The sequence below is a fragment of the Patagioenas fasciata genome, chromosome 2, assembly GCF_037038585.1.
Source record: "Patagioenas fasciata isolate bPatFas1 chromosome 2, bPatFas1.hap1, whole genome shotgun sequence".
Taxonomy (NCBI): domain Eukaryota; kingdom Metazoa; phylum Chordata; class Aves; order Columbiformes; family Columbidae; genus Patagioenas; species Patagioenas fasciata.
In genome coordinates, this window is record NC_092521.1 from 154627928 (window position 1) to 154653280 (window position 25353).

A 25353-nucleotide genomic window follows, 5' to 3' on the forward strand; every position below is an offset into this window, starting at 1 on the left:
ATTGGACTCAGTTTCAGTCTTTTCTGCAGTTTTCTTGCATGACCTTGGCTGAGAAAGTCAGGTCTTCAGCAAGCAGTGATGGGTGTTTCACCATGCTGCACCAGAAGCAGCTGGAGATAGATTTATTCATGCTGGTCAAATGTTGGAAGAATCATGCCTGCAGGAATGCAGGCAAAATTTGGTGTGCAAGCTAAACCCTGGGCTTGCAATGTGTCACAATGGCCACAATGCTCGTTAAAAACAATTAAAAAAAGCAAAGAAATGCCAAGATCACTTACTGCTAAAAAAATGATATGAAAGAAAATTCACACAAAGGTCTTCCTATGCCTGTAAAAGGGAAGAGTACCAAAAAGAGCCTGTAGGCAAGCACAAAGAATTTAGATTTCTACTTCAGCTGGCACAAAAAGAAGTCAAAAGCAGAAAATACTAAAAGAATCAGTATTTTGCACCATTGTTCTCTATCCAATAGGAAAAAGATCCTTCAAAATCCCCTCTCTGATTGTTGTTGTACTTCAAGATAAAAAAGCTAAATATTTTGTCACTGAGATTTTGAAGTAGACTAAATGCCATTCAAAAAATTTATACATACATGTTACTGTTCAGTAACAAGTTTCAAAACAATTATTTTCTATTTTCAGGGGTAGGTATAATACACGTCTCATACCTATTGAGAAACAGGCAAATAGCAAATTTTTGCAGAAACCTCCTTATGCTTTTAAATTACATAATGTGCACATGCTTATATGTCAGGTGCTATAATTTATAGAAGCATCTTTGTTCAAGAAACACCTGGGAATTAGGCACAATGGTATAGGGAGGTAAGGAAAAGTGTCCAAAGGCATCAGCTACTAAAAAAGATGAAAATCACTCTCCATATTACCGGGCAACCTTGAAGAAATTCAGTCTAGTAGAGGCAGATTTACAAATAATCAGATACGTGCATATGACAAGCATATAATACTAAAGCGAGAGCAGGAGCAGAGCTTATATGAATAAAGTCAATGTCAAGTGCTTTTTGACTTTAATGTTTCTGGCTCAGGCTTATAATGTTTTACATTTAATTACTGAAACTATTTCAGAGATGTCTGCACAATTTAGCAACATTTTGAATCATATGCTTAAAAGCTCTGATGAATCAGAGCCCTAACTCAAAAATAATTATTTAGCTCGCAAACTCACTCCCACAAAATCAGGAAAAAAATATCTCCACATGATAGAATGATAAAAAAGACAAGGTCAATACACACTTCAAGCATTTACAGCAGCGCAACATACAGGTAAGAACCACCTAAGTCTGAAAACATCCTCCAAGTGACTCAGCTCAACTTACGGGGTTTCAACACCTTTCATAAGCAGATCATAAAGAACTTTCCAAGGCCACACAGGAGTTTCTGGCTCACTGCTAGTCAGCCCTGTCTCTGAAGGCCAGAAAAATGTGGTTTTACATAGTGAGAATTTTCTCTAGCAACATCTGTTAACAAAGCTCACATTAGTTAAAGATGACCAGCTTCATCTTGCCGAACAAAATGCATCCTGTGACACTTTCTTCAAAAAGCATGAATTTCTGAAACTATTTGTTTTGGCTGTATGCTCCTTTTTTCATCTGAGCTTGCTTTGATCCATATCTACAAAGCTTCTAATAAATCTGAGTATCATTTTCATGTAAATACAGCATGCATATATATATTCATCTTGTAGTCCTAAGAACAGAGTAAAACTCCAAAGTTAAATAAAACTTTAAAAGGGCCCCACAGGTCCTGGAGAGCAAAGGGGGGTCTGGACACAGCATCAGCAACCGGGAATTCTGGAGATGGGATCCCAGCATTTCTGCTGACACCGCCTTTAGGGGCTTTCCTCTCCGCTTCCCTTGTCTGCCCTTATCACACCGACCTTCCGTGCACGCTTATTAGAGAGATTATTACTCCGTGTTTGCATTGTATCTTGCAAACTACAGGGGCTACTTAGCACCAAAAATTACTTGCTCTCTGACATCGTGACATCTGATACCTTTTTACAGTACAAACAACTGAGCCCTATGCAGAGGCATCAATTTTCATGTCCTGATTATTTCTATCATTAATGATACAGAAGGGCGTTTTAGTAATTAAGGCACAGACCTCAGGAGTTTGAATACATGTACATTGCCTAAAAGTATTCAAAAGCCCCTGTGAAGATCCATAACTTGAAGAACCAATGAGCACAGAGGAACTAATGCCCCTAAAAAAGTCTCATTTTAATATTTTTCAACTACATTAATAAAAGACAGAAGGTGAATTTAGCGTAAGTCATTAAGCAATGCCAAATGCAATTTTCTATATTCTAGCATACTTAACAAAAAAGATTTCTGGAATGACAGCTGATCCTTAAAAGAATGTAACCGCCTTCTGACCCTCGATGTTATTAAAATTCCACTTATTAATCCTGTCTTATTGCCCCTTTGTTTTCATAACATTTTCATCAAGGATTAGGGAGATATTGTGAGGCTGGAAAAGCTTACGTTTTCTTCTGTGATTCAGAACAGCTGCCATTCTTGTTTGGATAACCCTGCATCCATATTCTTAGTTTTACCCTTTGTGCCTTCCAGCAAAATTATACAATGCACCTTGGTTTTACAAGTCTTCCTCCATCCATTAGCAGCAGGAAATTAATGCAACAATCTAATTCTACTGCTATTTACTTTTTTACAAATAGAATGCATTAGATAGTGAAGCAGTGCACTGATCTACTCTTTTAAGTGCAATTGTATCCGAAGACCTTTACAATTTCTCATAAAGACACATGTTCAAAGGTTTTGAGCGTGATCAGTTTCACAATATCTAATCCCTATTTTCTTTACTGTTACTTTCAGTTTCAAAGCATATGAATAGTAAAATATGCTGCAGAAGTAGATGTAAAAGCATCTGCAGGTTTCAAATGGGCTCTTACTTTATGATGTAGGTTTTTGCTCATATTCAGCTAAAAAATTCCCTCAATAATAAGCTATTATGTGCAGCCTTGAGTACTATTCTATTTAAAACTCTCAGATTCTCAGCTCTAAAAGCTTTTACAAAAGACAGATGGACTTTTCAAGGGCCCAAATTACAGGTGCGACTTGTCCAAGAGAAGAATTGCAACATTAAAAAAAGTAAAAAGCAAATGAGGATGAAAAAAAATCACCTTTTTATACAATCATTAAAATAGTGTTTAAAATACAGAACTCAATTCCTGGACATAAAACGAAATTAACTAATACAAAGCAAAGAAGAAGCTGACAGGTGCATATCAGCTGGCAGGTGCTATTGCTGGTTTATTAAGATATTGCTGACACATTCATAACAGGCTCAAGAGACAAGAAAAATACGAAAATTCATATACTTCGCACCATTTGTGGTAATTATCTGGCTTCAAGAAGTGGCAGTGGACAGAGTGGGCTTTTATTTTGCTGTTAATATAGATAATTACAGGACTTGCAAATTAAATCTTAGATGTGTATTAATTGTACTAAGCAATAAACAGTATTTCTTTGCCAGGAACCTAAGGAAGTCAATAATGGAGCTCAATGCATTTCTCATCTAGACTCTCATATTAAAATGTATATAAGTAATTAGAGATCCAACCTAAGATTAACAGAAATTATTTTTACTGCAGATGATAAAACATATAAAGTTAGTTTCCACCATTTTAAAAGTGGTACTACGACTTTCTATATTTTTAAATATTGAACTATTACAGTACACTGCCTTTGCATGATAGTTACAAACCATACAATGATGTGAAAGGTATTTCTTCATTAATAATACAGAAATCTTAACTATTTCTTGTTGCCCAAGCATTAACAGTAGGGCAAAACAAATACCAGCTTTGACCTCTAAGCAGATTTTAAAATAACTGTACATTATTAGGAAAATCAAGACATTCTACAGAAGTTTTGAAAGGTTCCTAGACATATACTGGAATACAAAAATAAAATATTTGTTTTACAGACTTAGAAATATTTACAGTGAGGTTTATAAATTTAAATTTCCAATTGGAATTATTCTTTCATCTTTCACAAACTCAAGTGTTTAAATTTTGCAAACTTATTTTTACAAAATCTAGCTCAGTTGGCAACTAAATTAATATTAAATCATAAAATTAACACAGCTATATACTGATTTGGTAGTAATAACAATTAGTAACGTTGCCACAAATGTGCTTTGACAGAGCACAAAATCGCAACCAGAAGTAGAAATTCTACCAAATTATCCACACAGACTTCCTTCCTGAAATAGAGACAATTATCAGTTTGAAAATAGTGAAAGCTAAAAGTTATTACAAAAAAAAAAAATAATATTAATATTAGCAGTAGCAAGAAAATAAACAAAAGAGAAAGACAGAACTGCAGTCAGGCCTTGTTTCCTTCCACTAAATCATGCTCTTACCAGTCTGTTGACTCATTAATTGCAGCTTTAGCCCATCCACCAGCATCAACGGTGCCAAAGCCAACATCATCGTGGGAACTGGATGACGACTGGTCAGAGAGATGAGGAGGGAGTACGGACAGCCTGTCATCTTCAATAATCACACTGTCATCTTGAGGCATGTTCACCGTTGGAGAGAGTTGATATTTACCTGAACAATAAAAAGTAGAAAAAAACAAAACAAAACAAAACCTAAATAATGGCAGAGAGTGCCTCGAAAAATATATAATCACACATGATAAAATGTCGTGTCAAACTGCGATGCTACTGATAAGAGTGATACAACACAGATAATCAAACTATGTCTCACAACATGTCTGCCTACGCAGAGGTCTGAAATGCAGCACACACCACTTGTATCTGTGGCCTACTGCAAGAGTAGCACAGAATCACAGAAGGGTTGAGGTTGGAAGTCACCTCTCATCTGGTCCAACCACCTCCTGCTCAAGCAGGGACACCTACAGCCAGCTGCCCAGGACCTTCACCAAATGCCTCTTGAATCTCACTGCTTCACCAGCTCCCTGGGCAAAACCTGTGTTGAATCACAGTGAAAAAGTGTCTCCTGATGTTCAGCGGGAACCTCCTGTGCTTTGGTCTGTGCCCACGGCCTCTGGTCCTGTACCTGGGCAGCGCTGGAAAGCACTTGTTCCAGAAGACAGGAGCTTCCCTTGCAGCAAATCACTTGGCAGCACCAAAAATGAGTTCAGGGGGCCTAACAGAGCTCATTGCTTCTCCTGATCAAGCTTGTCATCATGAAATTTGAAACTCGTTTGACTGTTATGGGGAACTTGGAACCCTTCTGTGCCTCCACGAAGGTAAGAACTGTAACAGGTGATAAGAACTCACTGTTAAAGCTAAAGGATTCTGAATATTCACATATATATTCACATATATATTCACATATAAAATTTGTGAAAAAACCCTATCTAATTCTATTACCACCAAATAGAAGTAAGTTTTACACAGTTGTTCAGATGTTTCAATTAGAGTCATCACATACATTAAAGAGACATAATAAAGATTCAGCATTATAATTTGTTCAGCAGCAGACTTCATTGCATTAATTTATGAGAGTGGAAGTTAAAAGATGACATTTAGAGGATTCTTACAAACTAGGAAAGCACTGTTTCCAAGTAAAAATCAGTTTTAGTGTGCATGTAAATATTATAAATGCACTACCACTAGCTGCTTTTGTAGGGATAAACATACACATAATTATAGTTTCTAATAATCATTTCACTGTGTAAAATTGGATAACAATTTTCAAACTGCTGCATGAAAAGCAGAACAAACTTTTAAACTTATAGAAAGCTTTATGTCACCAAAACAGATGAAAAAGCTATAAATAGTATGAGAAACAATAGTATTTTCATTGCAATAATTTTTTACATAACTACAGTTTAAACTGAATAAATCTGTTTTCAGGATACATACATGAGATACAGTTGGGAGGATGTTTGTTATATAAAATTATTGGGAAGACGGTAGAAATATAGATTTATCACTACTTAAAATTTTAACTTGTCATAAACAGAGGTTATATCAGTATCTAGAAACACTAAGCTAAAATTTGCTCTAAGTAAAATACAGATTTACAAATCTGCATGAAAACTATTTAGTTATCTGAGGCGATGGCTAATTATTAAGCGTGATTATTTCATATTAGTTGCATGTAATTTTCCATGTGATAGAATCTCTTTAAAAATAGTTTTTCCTCCTGGATATTTATGCTCAACTTAGAAAGATTTGTTTTCTTAAATGTTTGATTCTAACTCTCACTACACACAACATTTTTTATAATGAATGATCATGACATTACATGAATTTCATTCCTGGAAATGTATTATCTTACTAAAACACACAAATAGTAAAATAGTCACATCTCATGAGCAGAAAAGCACTACCTTAATCAACCATTAATCTGACAACAAACTGTAAATTATTCTAAAACTATGATGCACCACGGAAATAATATATAGCAAAAGTTGTATTTCCATAACATAAACTGCTTGTATGGACATACCAAATATTTTCACACTTTATTTTTACTATAGATTGTGTAGAATTAGGGGAAAATAATTTTTCCTCTTTTCTGCAAATGTTTCAGTTACCATCACTACCTTTGCGTGCAATTATAGAGAGACAAAACCAAAACCAACTAAACAAAAAACCACTAAAAAACAAAAACAAAAGCAAAATACCCACAAAACTCCAAACAAGCAAAAACCAAACAAATAAATGAAAACCTTATGTGTAAAGAACTAGCTAAAATCGTCCCTACGCTAGGCAATTCCTTGTGTATAGCTTTCCAAAGGGCAGAAAACTGACTTCAGAAGAGATCATTGAAGAAGGTTGAAGAAGTGGCTGGAAGAAAAAGCAACTGGTGAACATCAGAAGAAAAAGTGACTGGTGAACATCTCATCACTGTCAATCTGAAATGAATGTGTTCAGTTTGCATAACAGCTGATTCTTTGCCCAGTTATAGCTTATTTGATGGACAGGTTAATGTTTAGCCTGGTAATGTACTTCTTTTCAAACATAATGCCTACAAGACTGTTAACTCCGCAGTTAATAATGTCTCCAAAGAATTGATTGTGAAAAGGTATAACATTCTGGCACTCGGCAGATTGAACTTCCCATTTGAGAGGCTACAGTAATTCAGTAACATTTTTAACTTTTCACTACTTCTTTATATCTGACAAGGGAGAAGACTGACATTTTAATAGTTGCTTTGGAATCAAGGAGAAAACCCATCTGACGTGCCTATGCTTTTCACTGCAGATGAAGCTCAAAACAGGTGAAAGGCTTCACCTCCAGCAGATGGTCAGACTGACCTCAGCAACAGGCTCATGATGTCCTTTGTAGTGAGCTTGGCTGAAGTGGACAGAAAATACCCTTGGAGAAAGAAGCTCTGCAACTGCTGTGAGAATTATTACAAGGAACCATCAAAGAAACTTCAAACCTAGTAATCATCAGTATATTTGATTGATTTACAAACTAAGACGTTGCTCGAGTTGTCTACAAACCTCTTCAAGACAATAATTTTCCCTTAGGCTAGAGAAGTGCTATAAAATTTAGAGTCTGAATACACTCCAAGTCCAGTTTTTCATATATTAATTCAGCTTCAGTGAGGTAATCTGTAATAATATAAAGTATTTTGGACGGTGTAATAAGGAAGGGAAAACATTCTCCCTTTGAAGTGTCTCATCTCAGGACATTGATGCTCAAATTTCTCAAACAGGTTACCAATCTAAACAAGCGTAGCCTGGGGTCAATATCAAATTATGGGGCAAGAAGGGCTCCCACCTGTCCCTGCAGAAAAAGAAGTCTCAGAGCTCCAGTTGCAAATGGGTGGTCTCCAGGTCTATGGGGACTTTCACTTAGAAGGAGAAATATGTCAAACAGTGACACTTTAAACTTATAACAGTATACACCTATAACAGACCAGAAAATAGTGTGGACCTGATTTATACCACCAACATAAAAGGCTCCAAAAAAACCTCTGAGCATACACAGTACAAAAAATGAACAACAGGCTTCTTACTCATGAAGAACACAACTACTACAGGTTCTTTCAAACTTTGAAAATCCCTGAAGTTTTGTTAATGTTTGCTGCGGTAACTTGGCTCCCCCACTATGCTGCAGTGTCATGGTACTGTATTTGGCTTGGTTCTTGTGTTTTTGCTATTGCTTTGTTTTTAAAGGAATGTCTAAGAAATCTGTTGAACACCCTTATTACATGTTCAAAACCAAGTATTACTTAATGAATGACTCTCATGAGCATTTTGATATTGTGGAATTCAGACCAATGGTACACTTCAAGTCTCTTCCACAAGTAGAGGGATTTTATTGCTCTAACATGACAGGTGATTCCTAACCTATCTGATCAAGAAATCTGTAACAGCTACTCTGTGATGAAGAATGAAGTATCAACAAATAACAGAAATCATAATAAAAGAAAATAGTAATGATGATGATGATAACAATAGCAATAAGAATTCCTATAGGACGGGTACAGAGAACTGTGCAATGAGAAATTAGAAATTCTCCAGGTCTTCATTTTTTAATTTTACACTAACAGTGTATTTGTCTCCAGAAATATACTGAGTGTTGGTAAAATCTGCATAGATACTCATATCATCTAATTTTCCAAGCTAAATAGAGGTGGGATAGGAATATGGTCAACAAATCCGGTGAGGGGTCTGGAGCACAAGTGTGATGAGGAGCAGCTGAGGGAACTGGGGCTGTTCAGCCTGGAGAAAAGGAGGCTGAGGGGAGACCTTATCGCTGTCTACAGCTACCTGAAAGGAGGTTGTAGCATGGAGGGTGTTGGTCTCTGCTCCCAAGTAGCAAGTGATAGAAAAGGAGGAAATGGCCTCAAGTTGTGCCAGGGGAGGTTCAGGTTGGATATTAGGAAAAAATTCTTCATGGAAAGGGTTGTCAGGCACTGGAACAGGCTGCCCAGGGAAGTGGTGGAGTCACCATCCCTGGAGGGGTTTAAAAGATATGTAGATTTGGCACTTAGGGACATGGTTCAGTGATGGGCTTGGCAGTGTTAGGTTAATGGTTGGACTCAATGATCTTAGAGATCCTTTCCAACCCAGATGATTCTATGATTCTATGAATGTGTGGGGAACACCTAAGGATAAAAATGCCTCCACTATAACCAGGCTTTGGATTTCTAGAGAGTGGTCAGATCTGTCAAGACTGTTGTAAGCAGACCACCACATTCTGATGAGATTCCTGGCCAGGGAACTGCAAGCTGCTTGTGAAGGGTTATTTTCATTTTATTGACACACACACTCTATATTCCTAGCTAAATTCTTTTCAGTAGTGCTTCCTCCTGATTCTATTCTAAAGATAGTAATTATTTGTGTAGAGAACAAAGTATTTCCTGTTCTGTAGCAACTATCAAATTTTATGAAGTTCTGGAGGATCCTTCAGGATGAAAAGCAGATTCAGTGCAAGCTACTGTGTTACTTGGTCTGCCCCTGATAAATAACTTCTGTTTAGTCACTGTTAGCAACAAAACCCACCATGTTCATTAAAAATATATCAGCAACTAGAAGAAAGAGATGAAAGAGGACTTTGTATTAATCTGTTTGTTGAATAAGAATAATTTATATAGACAGTAGCTATGTATTTGTGTATTGCAAAACTCAGGAGCATAATGGATGACATACAAGAATGGTGTATCAGAAGAGACTTGAATTTTTAATCGTAGAGCCAAGCAAACCAGTATAACACAGATGTTATTTTGAACATACCACCAGCAAGAAACCTGAAAATATTAAAAATAACTAACTAAATATAAGGGTTTATTATAGCCCTCTAATTCTTAGAAGACCCAATTTGTATAAATAAAAGACACCTTGTTAAAACAAAAATATCACTCCTTGAAAACAGAAAGCACTATCTCCTCTCCATCAGAAATTTTCAGTGAAATATTATAAAGTGAAAAAGCAATAGTTACCTAGAAAAGTAGATCAATATAATCATCAGAAACATTAAAAGATTCATGTAGCCTTTTTGCAATAAGCAAACATTATTCTACATAATTTAAATCACATTCCAAAATTGGTGTTTTATTGCCACTATCACAGCAAGACTCTGACAACCACTTCTTGCTGTCAGTTATGGATTGAAAGAGTAAGGAAATTGTCTTAAACACCTTTTCTGAAAATTACATTAGATACACTTAAAAGAAACAAATGTCTCTTAAAAGTTTCGTTCCAGCTTTAAGCAATGACTGGAAACAGCAAAAATTTTCCAGACCTTGAGATTATCACTTCTCAATAATCTAACTCAGGAGGGAAGAAAACTCAATATCCATCAATTTCACCCAAAAGCAAAAGAAGCAGAAAGACCTACTCCTTCACACATGAAATCAAATCGTGACCTCCTCACCACAAGGTACCGAGAGTACTAAAAGTTTACATAGTTAAATCCATTGAGGGGTAAATAAAAAGACAAGAGGTGATTCGGAGACCCTGTGAGTCAGAGAGCTCCTCCATACGTGGAGGGCACTCAAGGGAAGCAGCTCTACATAAACCACCCCTTTTGGGTCGTTTTCATGGGCAGGGCTGGCACGGGAAGGTAGGGACCTCCAGTCTTCCTCAGCCAGAGTATTTTTAGGACTGATCCTCACTTTTAGGTCAATTTTCAAGAGCAGAGGAAAACTCTGGCAGAATAATATAATACCACATATACATTCCCATGAAAAGAAAAAAAATATTTAAAAAACCCCACAAAACACAACAAACAACAAAAGACCCCAAACGAACAAAACTGAGTTTTTTCTTATTATCAGTTCTAATAGGACAGGAAGTCCACTGTATAATAAATTATTCGAGTCTTATGAGTTTCAGCTATTCTGAGCCAAATAACTGTACCTATCTCTGCCAACAGGTACCAATACTTCACTGGTGTGGTGCTGCAAGAAAGCATGCATGCAATAATATCACAAAAGATTGTAAACACTGCGGTTTTAACTTCGTGGTACTGATCCATTCAGAAAAATTAGAATATCAGAAAACTGACTGTTGCCTAAAACCTGGCTTTAAACATGACAGCTCCATGAAACTGCCGTAAATGTAAAAGGAAATGACCCAGTCCTGGCAAGACCAGGAAATGACCCAGTCCTGGCAAGACCAGTTTTCTGTTATGCTGGACTAGTTCACATTTACTATGATGTTCAGGCACAATTTGATTTTCCATGTGCTTCCCACTAAAGAATCATAATATTTAAGTGATAAACAACCAATTTTCTACGTAGTTCCTGGTTTCTGGAAACAATACATAAAGATGATGATTCAGAAGAAATCAAAACATCAACTTCAGGTTATAAAACAAAAAATGCAGGATGGATTTTTTCCCCTATGTCTGCATTAGAGAGATATCCTAAAGCATTAGAGTTCAAGAGCTTTGGAAAGACTGTTTTTTCTTTTGTTGAAACATCAGTTAGTGTCTGTTGTTAAACGGATGATACCAGACTGTATTTAGCACAACGAGCCCCGTGTTCCTTTGGTGTGGAAGTAAACCACGCTGCTGACACACATGCACACACACTCTCTCAGGGTTTCCTCTCCCATCACTGGACAAGGTGTTTAAGCAATAACTCATTAACGCTTACATGAGTTCTATGTGTAAATCCTCTGCAATGCTGATGGGAAAAACAGAGGGCAGTGCTTTGCAAATGTTTTATCTGAAATCTCAACACCACAAGAACCAGTCCCTTCTATGGGAGAGCAGTGCTAAAGACTCCAAATTATTCTGACACTCCCTAAATTTGTCAACAACGTGACTTCAGATAAAAAGGCTTCACACTTCCTTGATTCTCAGGAATACAATTTTTCTTCCAAGCTGCACAAAATGTAATGCAATAGAACAGAATATGATTTATTTCTAACTATTGTTGACCAAATGTGCAAAAAATACTTAATCGATGAAATAACTTGAATAGCAAATTTCTGGATTTTCAGAGTTTAACGACAATGTTATTCCACTACCACAAAGAAAAAGCAAGCAAACAAACAAAAAAGTATCTTTTTAAAGTCCTCAAACTACCCCAAAACAGAGTGAAAAATATACACAAACTGCTGACTGAAAAAGTTTAGATGGTGGACTTTCATTTTCTAAGGTTGAAAATCAATCTCAAGGAATTCAAAACTAAGATCAGTCTTGCTTCATATCAAGTTTGTAGCAGCATCTTCTACTATATTCTCTGTGTGTCAAGCACACTAAAAAGTCCCAGATTTAATGGCCAGGTCTTATGTTTAAAACTTGCAACTCAAGCAAGCAATTGTCACATCTTCTGTCAGGTGCTATTTTCATCAAGCTGCTTTTTGTGTTTAAATTTGAAAATCCTTTCAAACTAATCCCATGCTAGTCAGTAAATCTGTCCACTCCCGTGGCAAGGCAAGTCTTTATTACCTAGCTCTGTACATCAGAAGCTGAACTGCTGCAGAGCAATCACTAATAACCTCATTATCCACTGGGGCCATGCCCATGGCATGGCACAGAATCTACAAAAGGGATGCTTAAAATTAGTTATAAGGTTTTAAAATTCATGTCCTGCAAAGCAAAAATTCAAACAAATTAACAAAACACCCAAATTAGCATAAATGGATGCAACTTCGCCTTATTTATTTTTACATTGTAGTATGACTGAAACAGAGGACAAGAAATTATGAAATTAGTTATAAATTGCCCTGACTCACTGACTTTCATGTGAATGAAGGCTCAACACGGAGACTAGACCACCCAATAATTTATTGTCCCAGACACTGAAAAACTATGTTAAATTCACCCCTTGTTTGTTCTGTGACCTGCCACAGGATATGAAATTCACTGCATAATTCCATTTGACTTTCTCCCATTAACCATCCAGAACGGTTGCGTGGAACAATTTTAAGGCACATTTTAAGTTGGTTGGTGCAACCTCCACGTTCTCTAATTCCCATGCTGCATTAATCACCCTTCAATGACTCACAGAGAGGAATAAAAGCACGCCCCGATTAGCAGAGCTGATTTGACTCACCCATTATCCTGCTCAGCGCCGCGTTCCTCGTGGGTGACTCGTTGAGCCCCTCGATCCCACCGTAGAGGGAGTGGGAAATCCTCCGTTCCCGGTCCTCCAGCAGGGTCTCTATGGGCAACTCTGGCCCTGAGGGGCTCCCAGGTGACTCCAGCTGCACAGAGAGAGGAAAATCAGCGCCCAGGGTCCATTTAGCAGCATGGGGGAACTGTAACAACTTGCCTAAGGCTTAGACCTGTCTGGGCACCAAATGAGCTAGAACTTCTCACACCGGACAAATATAATTTGCAATGACAGCTCTGCTTAATGACCAACTTTCTAAGCCACTTTACACTACACCTCCCATGGTGCCCTGTCAAATTTCAAATCCTTCGGCAGAAAACTGGGGAAAAAAACCACTGCATTTTGGTGTCTCTTTGTTGGATAATTTCCTAAGAATATTTTTGGCTTTTTTCAGCAATATCAGGCAGACAGCTGGGCCATCGTTCTCACACTGACAGCCTGTCAGAACAAGGCTCCTGTCAGGAGCGCAGAGCAGGAACTCTATTTGGAATTGGGCTGCTGATGCTTTTTGAAGTCGTGCGATTTGCTTTCAAATGTACTCACTGTGGAAACCCCCAGAAAACCGCACCACACATATTAGCAACCCATACGCAAACACTCAAATGTTTTGTAGTTAGCAGAAGCAGGGAGGGACGTAAAATAGTCAGGCTTCACATTAACTTTCTTCTACTTATGGCGAGTTATTTGCTTCACCTTTCCTGTCCGCAGGGTACAGAAAACCTTGAGTGCTTCATTCAGTCTGGAAGCTTCTGTGATCCCTGGCACTGCTGCAGCACCCAGGCAGAGCCACAGAAACCAATAAAGGCAAAACGCGAGGTGCCCCCCAACCCAGCCATCACCTCCTGGAGCTGCTGGGTCCCTGCCCACCACGACCCCAGGCAGAACTCCCCAGTATGTTACAAGACAGATGAGGTAGGTGGTGGAAGAAGAGATGGAGATGGGCTGCTTGGTCACATGTACAGAGGAGAAGACTCCACATGTGGCCCCAGATGCCCTCTGCCAGAAGGCTCCTCTGAGCAAATTCTCAGCTCCGCCTTTGCAGAAGCTGGTCACCCCTTATTTTCCTGCATATGCCTCTCAGATTTTTCAAAACGAGAGGAAGGAGTCGGGTTTTCCTCAGTAAGCCCCACTGGAAAGCAGTGCCCATGACAGGCAATGTAAGAAAACAATTCAGCGTTGTTCAGCTGGTTTTAGGCACCCCATTAGCCACGGGCAGCTCTGATGCCCACACAGGCCCTGGGAGCAAGGAGAAGGAGCGCCCATGTTCTCACTGGTCAGTTCAGATGCCCAATTCATGAGCGCCCAGTTGCTCACTGGAGAGAGCAGAGACTCCCCACACCATCACCCAGGCCTCTCACCATCCAGCCTGCCTGCCCCTGAAGTGCTGGGTTCACCTGAGCTCTAGCACCCTGCTGTACTTGGCAATGCTACCGGAGGAGCTTCGCCAAGACCATTAAACCAATTCACCTAAACAGCGGGGACTGAACGCAGCACTATTAAAAAAAATAAACAAATATTAAGAAACAGACGTGTTTTGCAGGGTAATTGTATGAACTCACACATCAAAGTGTTAGCTGTTCTCACCAACCCGCCTCTTCTTATTGAAGTGTATAGTTAAACCTCAAGAATAATGTCCTTAAGCATATATTTTATATGTATTGAAATACAGCAGGGACCAGATACTGTAAGATACTAAGCACGCTACAAACACTTTGAAGCCACTGCGAACTGGGCTTATTCCAAGGACTGGTCTCCGAACAAGCACGACAGGAGTAGTTCATAGTTTCAGGAACTGCAATAACAAGCAACACGTTTGTTGGTTGTTTTCTTCTTCTTTAAACAGCTGCCCATTATTAATCACTCCGCCCGCAATCCCCAGATGACTAAGAAATGTATGTTGTGACAGATTTTTTTAAAATCTCCTTTGAGGGCTACAAAGCACTCGGCCACAGTGTCTACAGCGGAGGCTTTGAAGTCAGCCCGATGGACTAACAACTTCTGACATTCGGGCGCTGGCGCAACGCCCGGTACGCGGACGGGTGGAGGTTTGCGAAACGTCGCATTACAAAGTTGAGGAGACCACAATTGGGAGGTTACAGAGTCTGTAAAAATTATTATTTCTGTTCAAAGCCATCATCTGTTTAATATAAATGAGATATTTAATGAAGTTCCAAATTGTAGACTTATCTCTCCCAGTTTGATAAGCACTGGGGAGATTTACTGCATCGGAGGGTCAACACAATTACAATTGGAGGCACGTCAAGCTGCAGGAGAATAATAAACTTGCAGTGCAAGTGAATTAGACTCAATAAGGTTTAAATTGTGAAATGAGGATTTGTTTTATTGGTTTTTTTAAATTGCAGATTACAAGTGACAGCTTCACTGAAAAGTAAATTAAACAATATTTGTAGACTCTTTTATGAAGGAATCTAAGGCAAATTCAAAAAGAATATAAACGTTAAATTCTGAAATACTGTAAGAAAAAAAAAGCACAGCAACATTAGAGTGCTTGAGAGCTTAAACTTGCATGGTAAAGGCATTAAATAAACTAACCTTTATTTCACTGCCTTTAAATAAGGTGTGAAAATATCAAAGTGCTTTGGGATTTATTCTCCCAGTGCTGTATTGATGACTTTATGTAACAAGTGTCCAGCTTTTAGTGAGCGATATCGCACAGTCCTTCTTCATGTGACAACCCATCAACTTTCAAACTCATTTGTAGGGAGGTCTCAAGAGATTTTCAGAAAGATACTGACAAGAAGAAAGCTCTGAATCAGAGAAATACATAGAAATTCACTCCTGGTAATGCAGTAAAGTACAGGGTAAATAAAAGAAATAGCAGAAGTGGTATGTTTAGATGGCCGCTTTTTGTAAAGTGAATCACGTATTTTATCATTTTCTTAGAGAAAACTTTCAAAACTTTTCCATTTCTAATTAGCATCTTAAAAGATGGGTTTAAACAAAGGTATTGACAGCCAATTATATTTTATAGAAGAGACAAAGCCTTTTAAAAACCAGCAAATATTAGACAGGAATTATATAACTGGCTCTCAGGAAAAAAAAAAAAAAAAGTAATTTCCTTACATTGTTAACAGAAAGTTTGTGTAAGAAAAAATACACTGAATTTGGAAATTGTGCTGTGGGCAAGACAAAGAGACCGACAGTCCAAAGCAAGATTGCAGTTCAAATAAAAAGCAGTTCCTCCTGATGTATTTCTAATAAAGAGCTTGAATTACACATTCCAGTTCCTTCCTTTAGCTGATATCGGTGCTATCCAGTATAATTGCAGTTGATTAACTGATAAAGAGTAGGTAACATAAACAAAGATGTATGAATTCCTGACCTTCATTAAAGGCCCGGCAAGGCAAGTGAGGCACCAACTGCCCCTACACTTCCTACCAACAGCCGACCTGAGCCCAAGCTCTTCTTGGTGTGATGGCTCCGAGTCACGGAGGTGCAGGTTGGATGGCACCACTGAAGATTATCTTAGCCCACCCTCTTGCTGAAAGCAAGGTCAGAAAGAACAAGTTGTCCAGTGCCTTGTTGAGTTGGGTTTTGAACACCTCCAAGGGCAGAGGCTGCACAGCCTCTCTGGGCAACCTGTGCCCGTGGCTGACCACCCTCTCAGAAGAATATGTGTTGCTTAAGTTTACAGAAATTTCTTGTATTTCAGTTTCTATCCCTCGCTTCTTATCCTGGCACTGGGCACCCCTGAGAAGAGTCTGGATTGGTTGTCTTTACTCCCCTCATCAGGTATTTATAGACACTGGTAAGATCCCTCTGAGCCTTCTCCTCTTCAGGTTAAAAAGAGAGAGTTCCCTCTCTGGGTCCTAGCGCTGATCTATAATGAATGAACATAATCATAAAAATGCAATAAACCCTCACGTGCTACAGATTGCCTGCAGCTCCTTTTCTCTCCATTCTCTCAAAATAAAAATAGAAACAAGATTTTTTTTTTAAATAAAAAAGGTCTCTACCCTGGCCCTTTGTCATTCAGATAAGAACCAGCTGTTTGCTAAAGCACTGTTTGTACTAACTAGCCCAGCTGCTGCTTATCTAGATGATAAAAGGACAACTAATGTGGTGCTTTTTACTTAAACACCACCATCCATCCCATCTGAAGTTATGCACATAAATATGAAAAAAGTTTATGCATAAGAACATTGCCAAAATATTCAAAACATAAACAAACTTTTTTTTTTCTTTTTAATAAAAAGAAACAATAATCAGACTGCCTTTTTCCTTCAGAAAGTAAATTATCCAAACACTGGCTTGCAAGCATTATGGGTTTTAAAGAAGTTAGCATGCAAATCTACTATACATTACACTGCATCCAGAGTACTGAAGCTCTTTCTGTTGCACAGAATTATTCTCCAGGCTTTCTTATTCCTTTCTTATCTGTGTATTGTGGCTAAGATGTTCAAAATGCTTCAGCTTCCTTTTTCAACAGAGCTACTTTTACAACAATACTACCAACATTAAATATGGTTTTCTTTGTAACCACCCAAAATGGGATCCTTCTTCAGGGACAGACTTAGCAAGACGTGATAATGTAGGTAAATAGCCAGTAAAAAGAGTCGTGTTTGACTTACATGCACAATCATGCACTAATAAAAGTAAAATGAGTTCAGTGTTCCCAAGAAATACTACATGCCTGTCCTGACAACATCAAAAGGCAAGCAGAAGACAAAAAATGATTTCAGAATGGTGGGAGGGAACCCGCACAACTTTGCAAAATGTAGTTAGATGGTAGGTTATGGGGCATGGGGGAGAATCTGGGCCAAGACAGAGCTTGTAAGTTGATACCAAGGATAGAAAACAGATAAAGGAGCAAAAAGTAAGTTAAAATAAATGCAAACAGGCAGAAGGGCAGAACTGAAGACACATGATATTACAAAGTAGAAAATCATGTACATTCTTTCCCAAAAACTAACATTTATTATTTAAAAATATTTCTTGGGATGTTTACTATTAGAAGTTTACCTAAATACACTGAAAATCATGCACCAGAAAGACCAGCAGTGGCCTCAAAGGAGACCATTAACAACTCCAGTATTAGAAGCTCAGGCAAAAGGTGCCACAGTCAAAAAAACCCCACACCAATACATCCCAAGAAACTGAGAGATAGAAGGAAGAATTTAAGGAGCACCCTTCAGAGGATGTTCAGATTCAAGGTAGAATGTTAACTAAGGACATTGGATGCAGGAAAGCATACAGGGAATGAATTGGACCCCTTGATGGCAAGAGTGAAAGGGCTACCGAGGAACAAGTCTGCAGCAGGGAAGATCAATGGTTTCTTTGCCTCAGTTTTTCCTGCTGAAGGTACTGGGGAGGTTTCCACACCTGACCCCATTCTTTGCAGCAAATGAGGAGAGGAGTGAGATCAGTCAGAAGAAAATACAAGGGACCATTGGACCAAAGTGGTAGGTGAGAAGTCAACATGTCGCCCAGGTAAGATGGCATTCTCCCAAAAACCCTGAGGGAACTCAACCGTGAAACTGCATAATTGCTGGCCAAAATGTTCCACACGTTGTTACAAGTGGCCATGGTGTCAGAGGGCTGGGGCTTGCCTCTATATCTACAGGGGATCTTGGGAACAACAGACCAGGTGTCTGACTTGCTTTCAGATGAAATGGTGGCACTTACAATTATGAGTAAGATCACAGACCGTGATGGAAATCAGCCCATGGGGAATGTAGATGTCCATGGGGAAATCCTGCCTCACTGGGATGCTGGAATTGCACAAAGGTGCCAGTAAGCTCTCCCAGCTCTCAGGCAATGAATTGGACATGACATATTTGCATTTTCAAAAAGCATTTAACAAGGCATCATATCAAAGATGTTCAAGAAACTAAGTTTTCATGGAACTGGACTATGTTTTAATTTTCTGGACTGGAATCTGGCAGATTAGATTGGAAACAAAATGAGTCTTCAGGGTGGAGAAGAGTCAGCTATAGGTTTCCCCAAGAATCAGGGCTTAGCCTTGTGAGCAGCTTTACCAGTGACTTGGAAAAGGCAGTGAACAGTGAAAACACCATTTTGGAGAAGATACTAAAGCCTTTTCGATAGTTAAATGAACTCCAGAAAGGTGTCACAAAACTAATCTAGTGAGAAAAGGAAAAAAAAAAACAAATCTGTCATATCAATTTCGAAGAAGGAAACTAGGTAATGCATGCAGGGAAAAATGATGCTGAATGTTTTATACTTCCACCCATACTGGAAAAAATAGATGTTTCCTTTCTTTTATAATGAAGCCACTCATTTGAAAAGTCTCTCCCAATGATCTGTCTACCAGTCAATTTATTTAAACAGCAGATGAGATCCTTATATGGTTTGCTTTCATGACTGTTTCTCCACTTCTCAGTATGCTCCATTTTCAACACAGCAACTGGAACAAAAATGAACAGGTACGCAGCAAGAAATTTGGGGATCTGCAAATCATTTTCAAACCTTTTTTTTCAGGCAGGTTTGACAAATTCTGACAATTCTGTCAAAAAAGAGAGAGAGAAAAAAAAAACACCTTGAAATCTCTCATTTTGAGGAAAATGGTGATGCTCTCGCTCTTAATGGCAGACAAGTGCTGCCTGTGTGTGACATGAACAGAGCGCAGACGAGCAATCTGTGCCCCTCAGCTGTCCAGGTTGCAGGACTGAAAGCAGCAGGATTCCAAAAGTAACAATTACCTTTATTTTCTTGAATCAGCACATACTGTCGCCAGCTGCACGGCTCTGCCTGACAGTCGAGCCTCAGCGCTGTGTATGCATTACGGCCACACAGCCAGCAGCTGCTTGCCCATAAAGGCCAATCATAATAATATCACTAATTAACAGAACATGGCTCAAGGAGCACCAGTGTTTCTCTTTAAATCTTAGTAATTTTTAAAATGTCAGCTCTGAGTTAAAGATCTAAAAGTCTGATGGCCACATCTTCTGAAAACTGAAGTGTTAAATTTGGCCATATACGAATATCAAGTCACTACTATTGTTATTCTTCCCAGTTTTGCCACTGTCTGCACAACTTTGGAAATGGACCTTAAAGTCTCTCTGTGCTTATAAAGGTAAGCTGAAGAATCAACACGCAATGCTAATCACAGAGGGCAAGGTGGAAAGTTGAAAACATAAATTTGGACAGCATCTTCAACTTTTTTGAAAGGAGGGAAGGGAACCTTGGATAGATCCAAATCCCAAACTAAATGTTTTTGTTACACTCGCTGTGTGATTTTGTCTGGAGTAGCTGAGATATTAAACAAAGCTTTGTAAGGTTCATAGTAGTTCAGCTTACAGAATTAACTATGTTACTGTACTCTGTGTAGATGTAATACAAACAGGAGAAAACTCAGATACACAGTTTTGGCTTGGAGTTCATTCATAGCTACCACTCACTCCATGCTTATATCAATATTTACCACAAGATAGTTCACTTGAAAACCTAGATGGATTATACTCTTATCTCCTGGTGATTGTATGGAAATTCTTTCTACAGGCAACTCTTCAGTTCAGTAAAACCACAAAAGCATAAAAACGCTTTTTACCTTCTGGGAAGTTTGTGGTCTCTTTTGAGTTTACAGTTATGTAAGCGCTGATGATGTAAATGATCTCCTCACTACCTCTCTGAAGACAGGATAATACTCTTATGGTGTTTATGTACATTTTTATGGTTACTATAATTGCTTTGGAGGCTTAGTCTACAACATGAGAACTGGTGAAGCTGTACAAGAATAATACGGGCATGAAAAAGGAGTATCAGGGGTCACTTCACAAAGTTTTGAAACAGTTTCATGCTCAAGTTAAGTAGACTTTGATTTCTGAAGCCTAAGAAAGCTTTCTGACAAAGAAACAGCTCCTGCATAGCAGATTGGAGGCAACTGTCCACGCCTCTCTAAACCCAGGACAACAGGGGTTGAGACGTCCTCTCTTCTAGGCAGCAATCAAAATAAAAAAGCATGTGAAAATTCGGTTCAGAACCGAAACACAGAAGAATGGCGCTCTGCAGAGCCGTCCTGTCAAATGAACTCTCCTCCCGGCCCCCCGCAATTCTTAGGGTTGATTATGAAAATTAATATTAAAATCAAAAGAACTGTACCTATACTACCAACTTTCTTAAAATCCAATTCAAACTCAGTTTTACTGACCAAAATAAAGTAGACTGGGTTGCCTAGCTATCTCAAAACAACTCAGTTTGATTTTGCAAATGCAAAGTTATTACTGGCTTTAAAGCCAGGAAAAAAAAAAAGTTTGTTTTTTTTTTTCTTTTTGCTGTTGTGGTTTTGTTTGTTTGTTTGTTTGTTTGTTTGCATTGGCATTGTCACCCCTCGCATGGATTCCCTTTCTGAGACAAGTGGCTGCTCCATGGCATGGCCGGGATTCCCAGGGTGCTGAGTCCTGACCTTGCACCGCAGTGCAGGACTGGCCACGCCACTGGAGAGGAGGGAAAACTGACGACAACAATATACAAAAGGGAATATAATCAAGTTTGTTCCATTTAACTCTGGTTCTGCGAGACTAACAAGAGCGTAAGCCAAGGTTTTTTCCATGAACTGGGCACACCCAATGTTGAATCAACACCGGAAAGAAATCGGTTGAACAGGATCTTTGTTGTTATTTTATGGTGACTCCTTTGGAGAACCAAAAGAAAGAGAAAAGCATGAAAACTAACAGGGAAATACTTTCTCAAAAGCTAAACATTTCTTTTTGTCTTTAAGAAAAAACAGTAAAACTCAATTTCTGAGGAAAATGCTGATAAATGGTGTGATTTATCAAGATAGGGTCTGCCCTTCTCATGGTTTTACTTCTCATCTGCAAGCTCCTGAATTCACAGCCAGTCAGATGTCACTTATTTTTTGTTCTAACACTAAAAATCTTTGGTGAGACTGTATACTAGGCTGGTGGCAGCTACAGGAACATTCCAAAGGGACATCTTGCGTGCCAACACATGGAAATAATCTACATTGCTGAATGAAGCACAATATAGCTGAGCCTGCCAGACACGGCCAATGTCGGATGCTCCCTGGGCAGGCGGGTACCACTGCCATGTCCAGGTGTGCAACGCTGCTCTCCAGCTGCGTCTCAGGTCACACATCCATCACCCAGGGGCTGAGAAGATGGAATGCCGTACTCATTAATGGTATTCATGCAAGATACATACATAATATTATCATAGCTTATCAGTGTTATATCAGATTAATAATATCAAAAGTTTAAATCCGTCCAATTATTTAATAAAGATCTAGAGTTTAATTGCAAATTCTTTCTTCATTTTTCATTTCATTGAAATCTGGGTATTGCCAGACTTTCAGAAAACCACCTTCCTGAATACTGCCAGCTCAGCAGGTAAACAGCTTTATGTCCATGCAAGTTGTGCTTTCATCATATTAAAATATGCAAATAATACTGACATCATATTTCCTTTGAATGTCATGACAGCAATAATTCTGAGAAAAAAGAGTTACAAAAATTGTTTTGTAAAGATGATCATTACACCAACAATTACACTTCATCACTTTCCCAAATCATTATGGCTCATTGCACCAGCTTATTAAGGAGCTGAGAAAACGCAGAAAAAAAATGTAAAGTAGGTCCAGACAGACAGAGGTCCCTATCCTGGCCCTATAGAGATACATTTCAGTGTATCTATATCTGATTCTAAAATCAGTTCTTTCACCTTGGAACAGATATACTGTACACAGAGCTGTGCCTTTTTGGAATGTGATTTCTACAAAATAAATCCCACTAAATGTCAAGCAGATGTATGGCACCAAACTATTCCTAACTTGAGTGAGCAAAAATTCTATCGGATTTAAGGACCAATGTCTCTGGTTCATCACTGCTCAATTTACTCCATCATGTTTGCAAACATCATCTTGATACATTTGTTCTAGAGGACTTTCACTAAGAGAAGAGTGAACATCCTCCACATCCTTTCTGAAAAAAATAATCTAAACACAGAAATGATCTAAAATACTTCACCCTTTCTATGCATCTGAAATTGGATAGGAATAAGAAACAGTCTCCAAAGGACAGTCTGTGCTTTCTAGAGTCCCAGATCAGAATTATGGCTAGAACGGGACATAACCAAATATAAAATGGTCAGAATTCCTTCAACACCAAATGAGGACCTTGCACCCAAACTGTCTTTCTAGCAGTGCATGTATATATAAACCTGTGTATATGTGTATTAAAGCTGCGTATAAGCAGTTAATCAAGAGGAGCTTAATACTTTCAGCGAGGCATCTTTTTCAAACATGATTTTGTAATACACCGTAGACTCGAATTTTTTAAAGATCAGTTTTATGCATTAAGAAATAAACCATTCCTTTTCCCCCAGGCAAGATCAGCAGTACTAAACCAATTTGTGCACATCATTTTTGAAGCACGATGCTCAAGAAATAACTTCCTCAATAAGACCTTACTGGTGTTAACAGGAATGAAAGAATGACTTTTAGATGTCTTGAGAAACAGATGCTTTCTTGACCTGCCATTCAACTGCACCCCAGTTAACGCAGTGCATTTCTCCAATTTGTCAAAACCATATTTAAGTCTCATTCAGTCCTCCACGGCATCTGCAGTCCTTCTCAGTATCATATGCCCACATATTCCTACTATATAGCATTATTTACATTAATCTAGAAGATAAACTATTGGAAATCATGAAAATGTTTCAAAACATCAACACATTAACGCTACACTGGAGGAGACAGAAGCTGCAAATGCTAGCAGAAAAAGAATCGCCACTTCACCCTGAATTTAGTATTTCCTGCTTCCCTGCAATGAAGGCCAAGACACAACATACTTAAAATCTGAAATAACAAAAATATTTGCATGAAGTTTTGCAGAATCTTTACATGGAACTTCTAATTACCTAGATAAAATACAATAATGAAATGTAAGAGCTCTACTCTTAATTAAAAAAAACTGAAAGTGACAAAGCAGCAAGTCAGTTAACACTGTCTATAAACGAGAGATTCAATGGACCTACATAAAAAACTCCAAAGAACAAAAATCACATAAACAGTGGGATCCAATTACAAAATCAATATAGTTTTATTCAGTGTTTCCTGTTACTCATTGATGAAAATACTCAAAAGAAAACCTTTATTGATTGGTAATAAGGTTAGCATGTCTAACACTGAAATTCAGATAATTTTGTAATTCTTTCTTTCTTTAGCTTCTCAAATATTATTTTCTAGGTCTCAGAGGAATCATGACATCTCTTATAAACAAAAATGCCTTGGAAGTGAAAACTCCCATTCCCAATATCAAAAGCCTATTACCTCATTGCATTTACTTCTTCGCCTCGCCACAATGAGCTGGATCATTCCCCGTTTATTTCCTTCAGTGGACATGGATCTCCTTAAGGTCTCCATTGCATCTTGATTTGTTTTGCCCAATAACGATTCTCCATTTACCGCTATTAATTGATCGTTTACTCGAAGCCTGCCATCCTGGAAAATGAAAGATTATAGCCAGTTACATAAAACATGCCCAAAAGAAGTTTAGTCTACTGGAGAGAGGAAAAAAAAAATCTAAAATAAAATAATCAAACAACTCTGCTTAGTCCTAATAGTTTATGGCCAAATGAACACTGGTATAATAGCTTCCACTGCAGCCGTTGTAGGAAATGTCTATTCCAATTATAGGTTTGCACTGCAAGCTATTATCATAACATGTTTGCACAAATAGCATACTAATTGAACTGTACCAGAGACGGCTCATATCCTTCCCGACGATCTGTAAGGGTTGTTTAAATCCTGGGATGTGCAAACATGTGAATCTGAGTACAAATCTAAATGTTACTTCTGATGGTGTAATTGGAAAAAGGTAGTTAGAGAGCAATCTCATTCTTCCTGAATCTGTGGTTATTTTCCAAACAGACTTGTTATGGAAAACTGAGGAAGACCAAAGTACACAGATGTCCCCTCTTACCTTGGATGCTGCTCCACCGTTAATAATGGACTTGACGAAGATTCCTAAATCGGCATGGTTTTCTTTTGACCGGTTACCTTTGACGCTCACGCCAAGTCCAGCTGATCCAGAGTCATTCAGTGGAACTTCAAATGTCAGGAATTCCCTGGTGCCATCAGGTGTGAGGACAAGCTCTTCTTCTTCTGCTTTCTGTCGGGAAAATTAGCATGGGATTATAGAGGAGCATTTCTCTTTGGGAAATATCTTCCCTCCACAGCTACTAGCATTAAAAACCCCTGCTTTTAACTAAAATGCCACAATATTTTCCACAGTAATTATTTGAAGAAACATGTGCAAATACTGTATTTTCAATCACCTCCAGCTGATGCCTGGATTCAGAAATGTCTTATGTCTG

The 25353-nt window shown here is 38.4% G+C and overlaps 1 protein-coding gene across 12 annotated transcripts in view; it reads right to left on the bottom strand.

Annotated features, from left to right (window-relative positions):
- The window catches only part of PARD3 (par-3 family cell polarity regulator), a 459106-nt gene that overhangs the window by 154021 nt on the left and 279732 nt on the right, over nt 1–25353 (bottom strand). For all 12 annotated transcript variants that reach the window (XM_065830909.2, XM_065830908.2, XM_065830907.2 and 9 more), the window contains 4 exons: nt 24960–25148; nt 24308–24478; nt 12979–13129; nt 4401–4590 (listed from right to left, as the gene is read on the bottom strand). In XM_065830909.2, coding sequence (XP_065686981.1) covers nt 4401–4590; nt 12979–13129; nt 24308–24478; nt 24960–25148 — 701 coding nt within the window. The remainder of the gene's footprint in view (nt 1–4400; nt 4591–12978; nt 13130–24307; nt 24479–24959; nt 25149–25353) is intronic.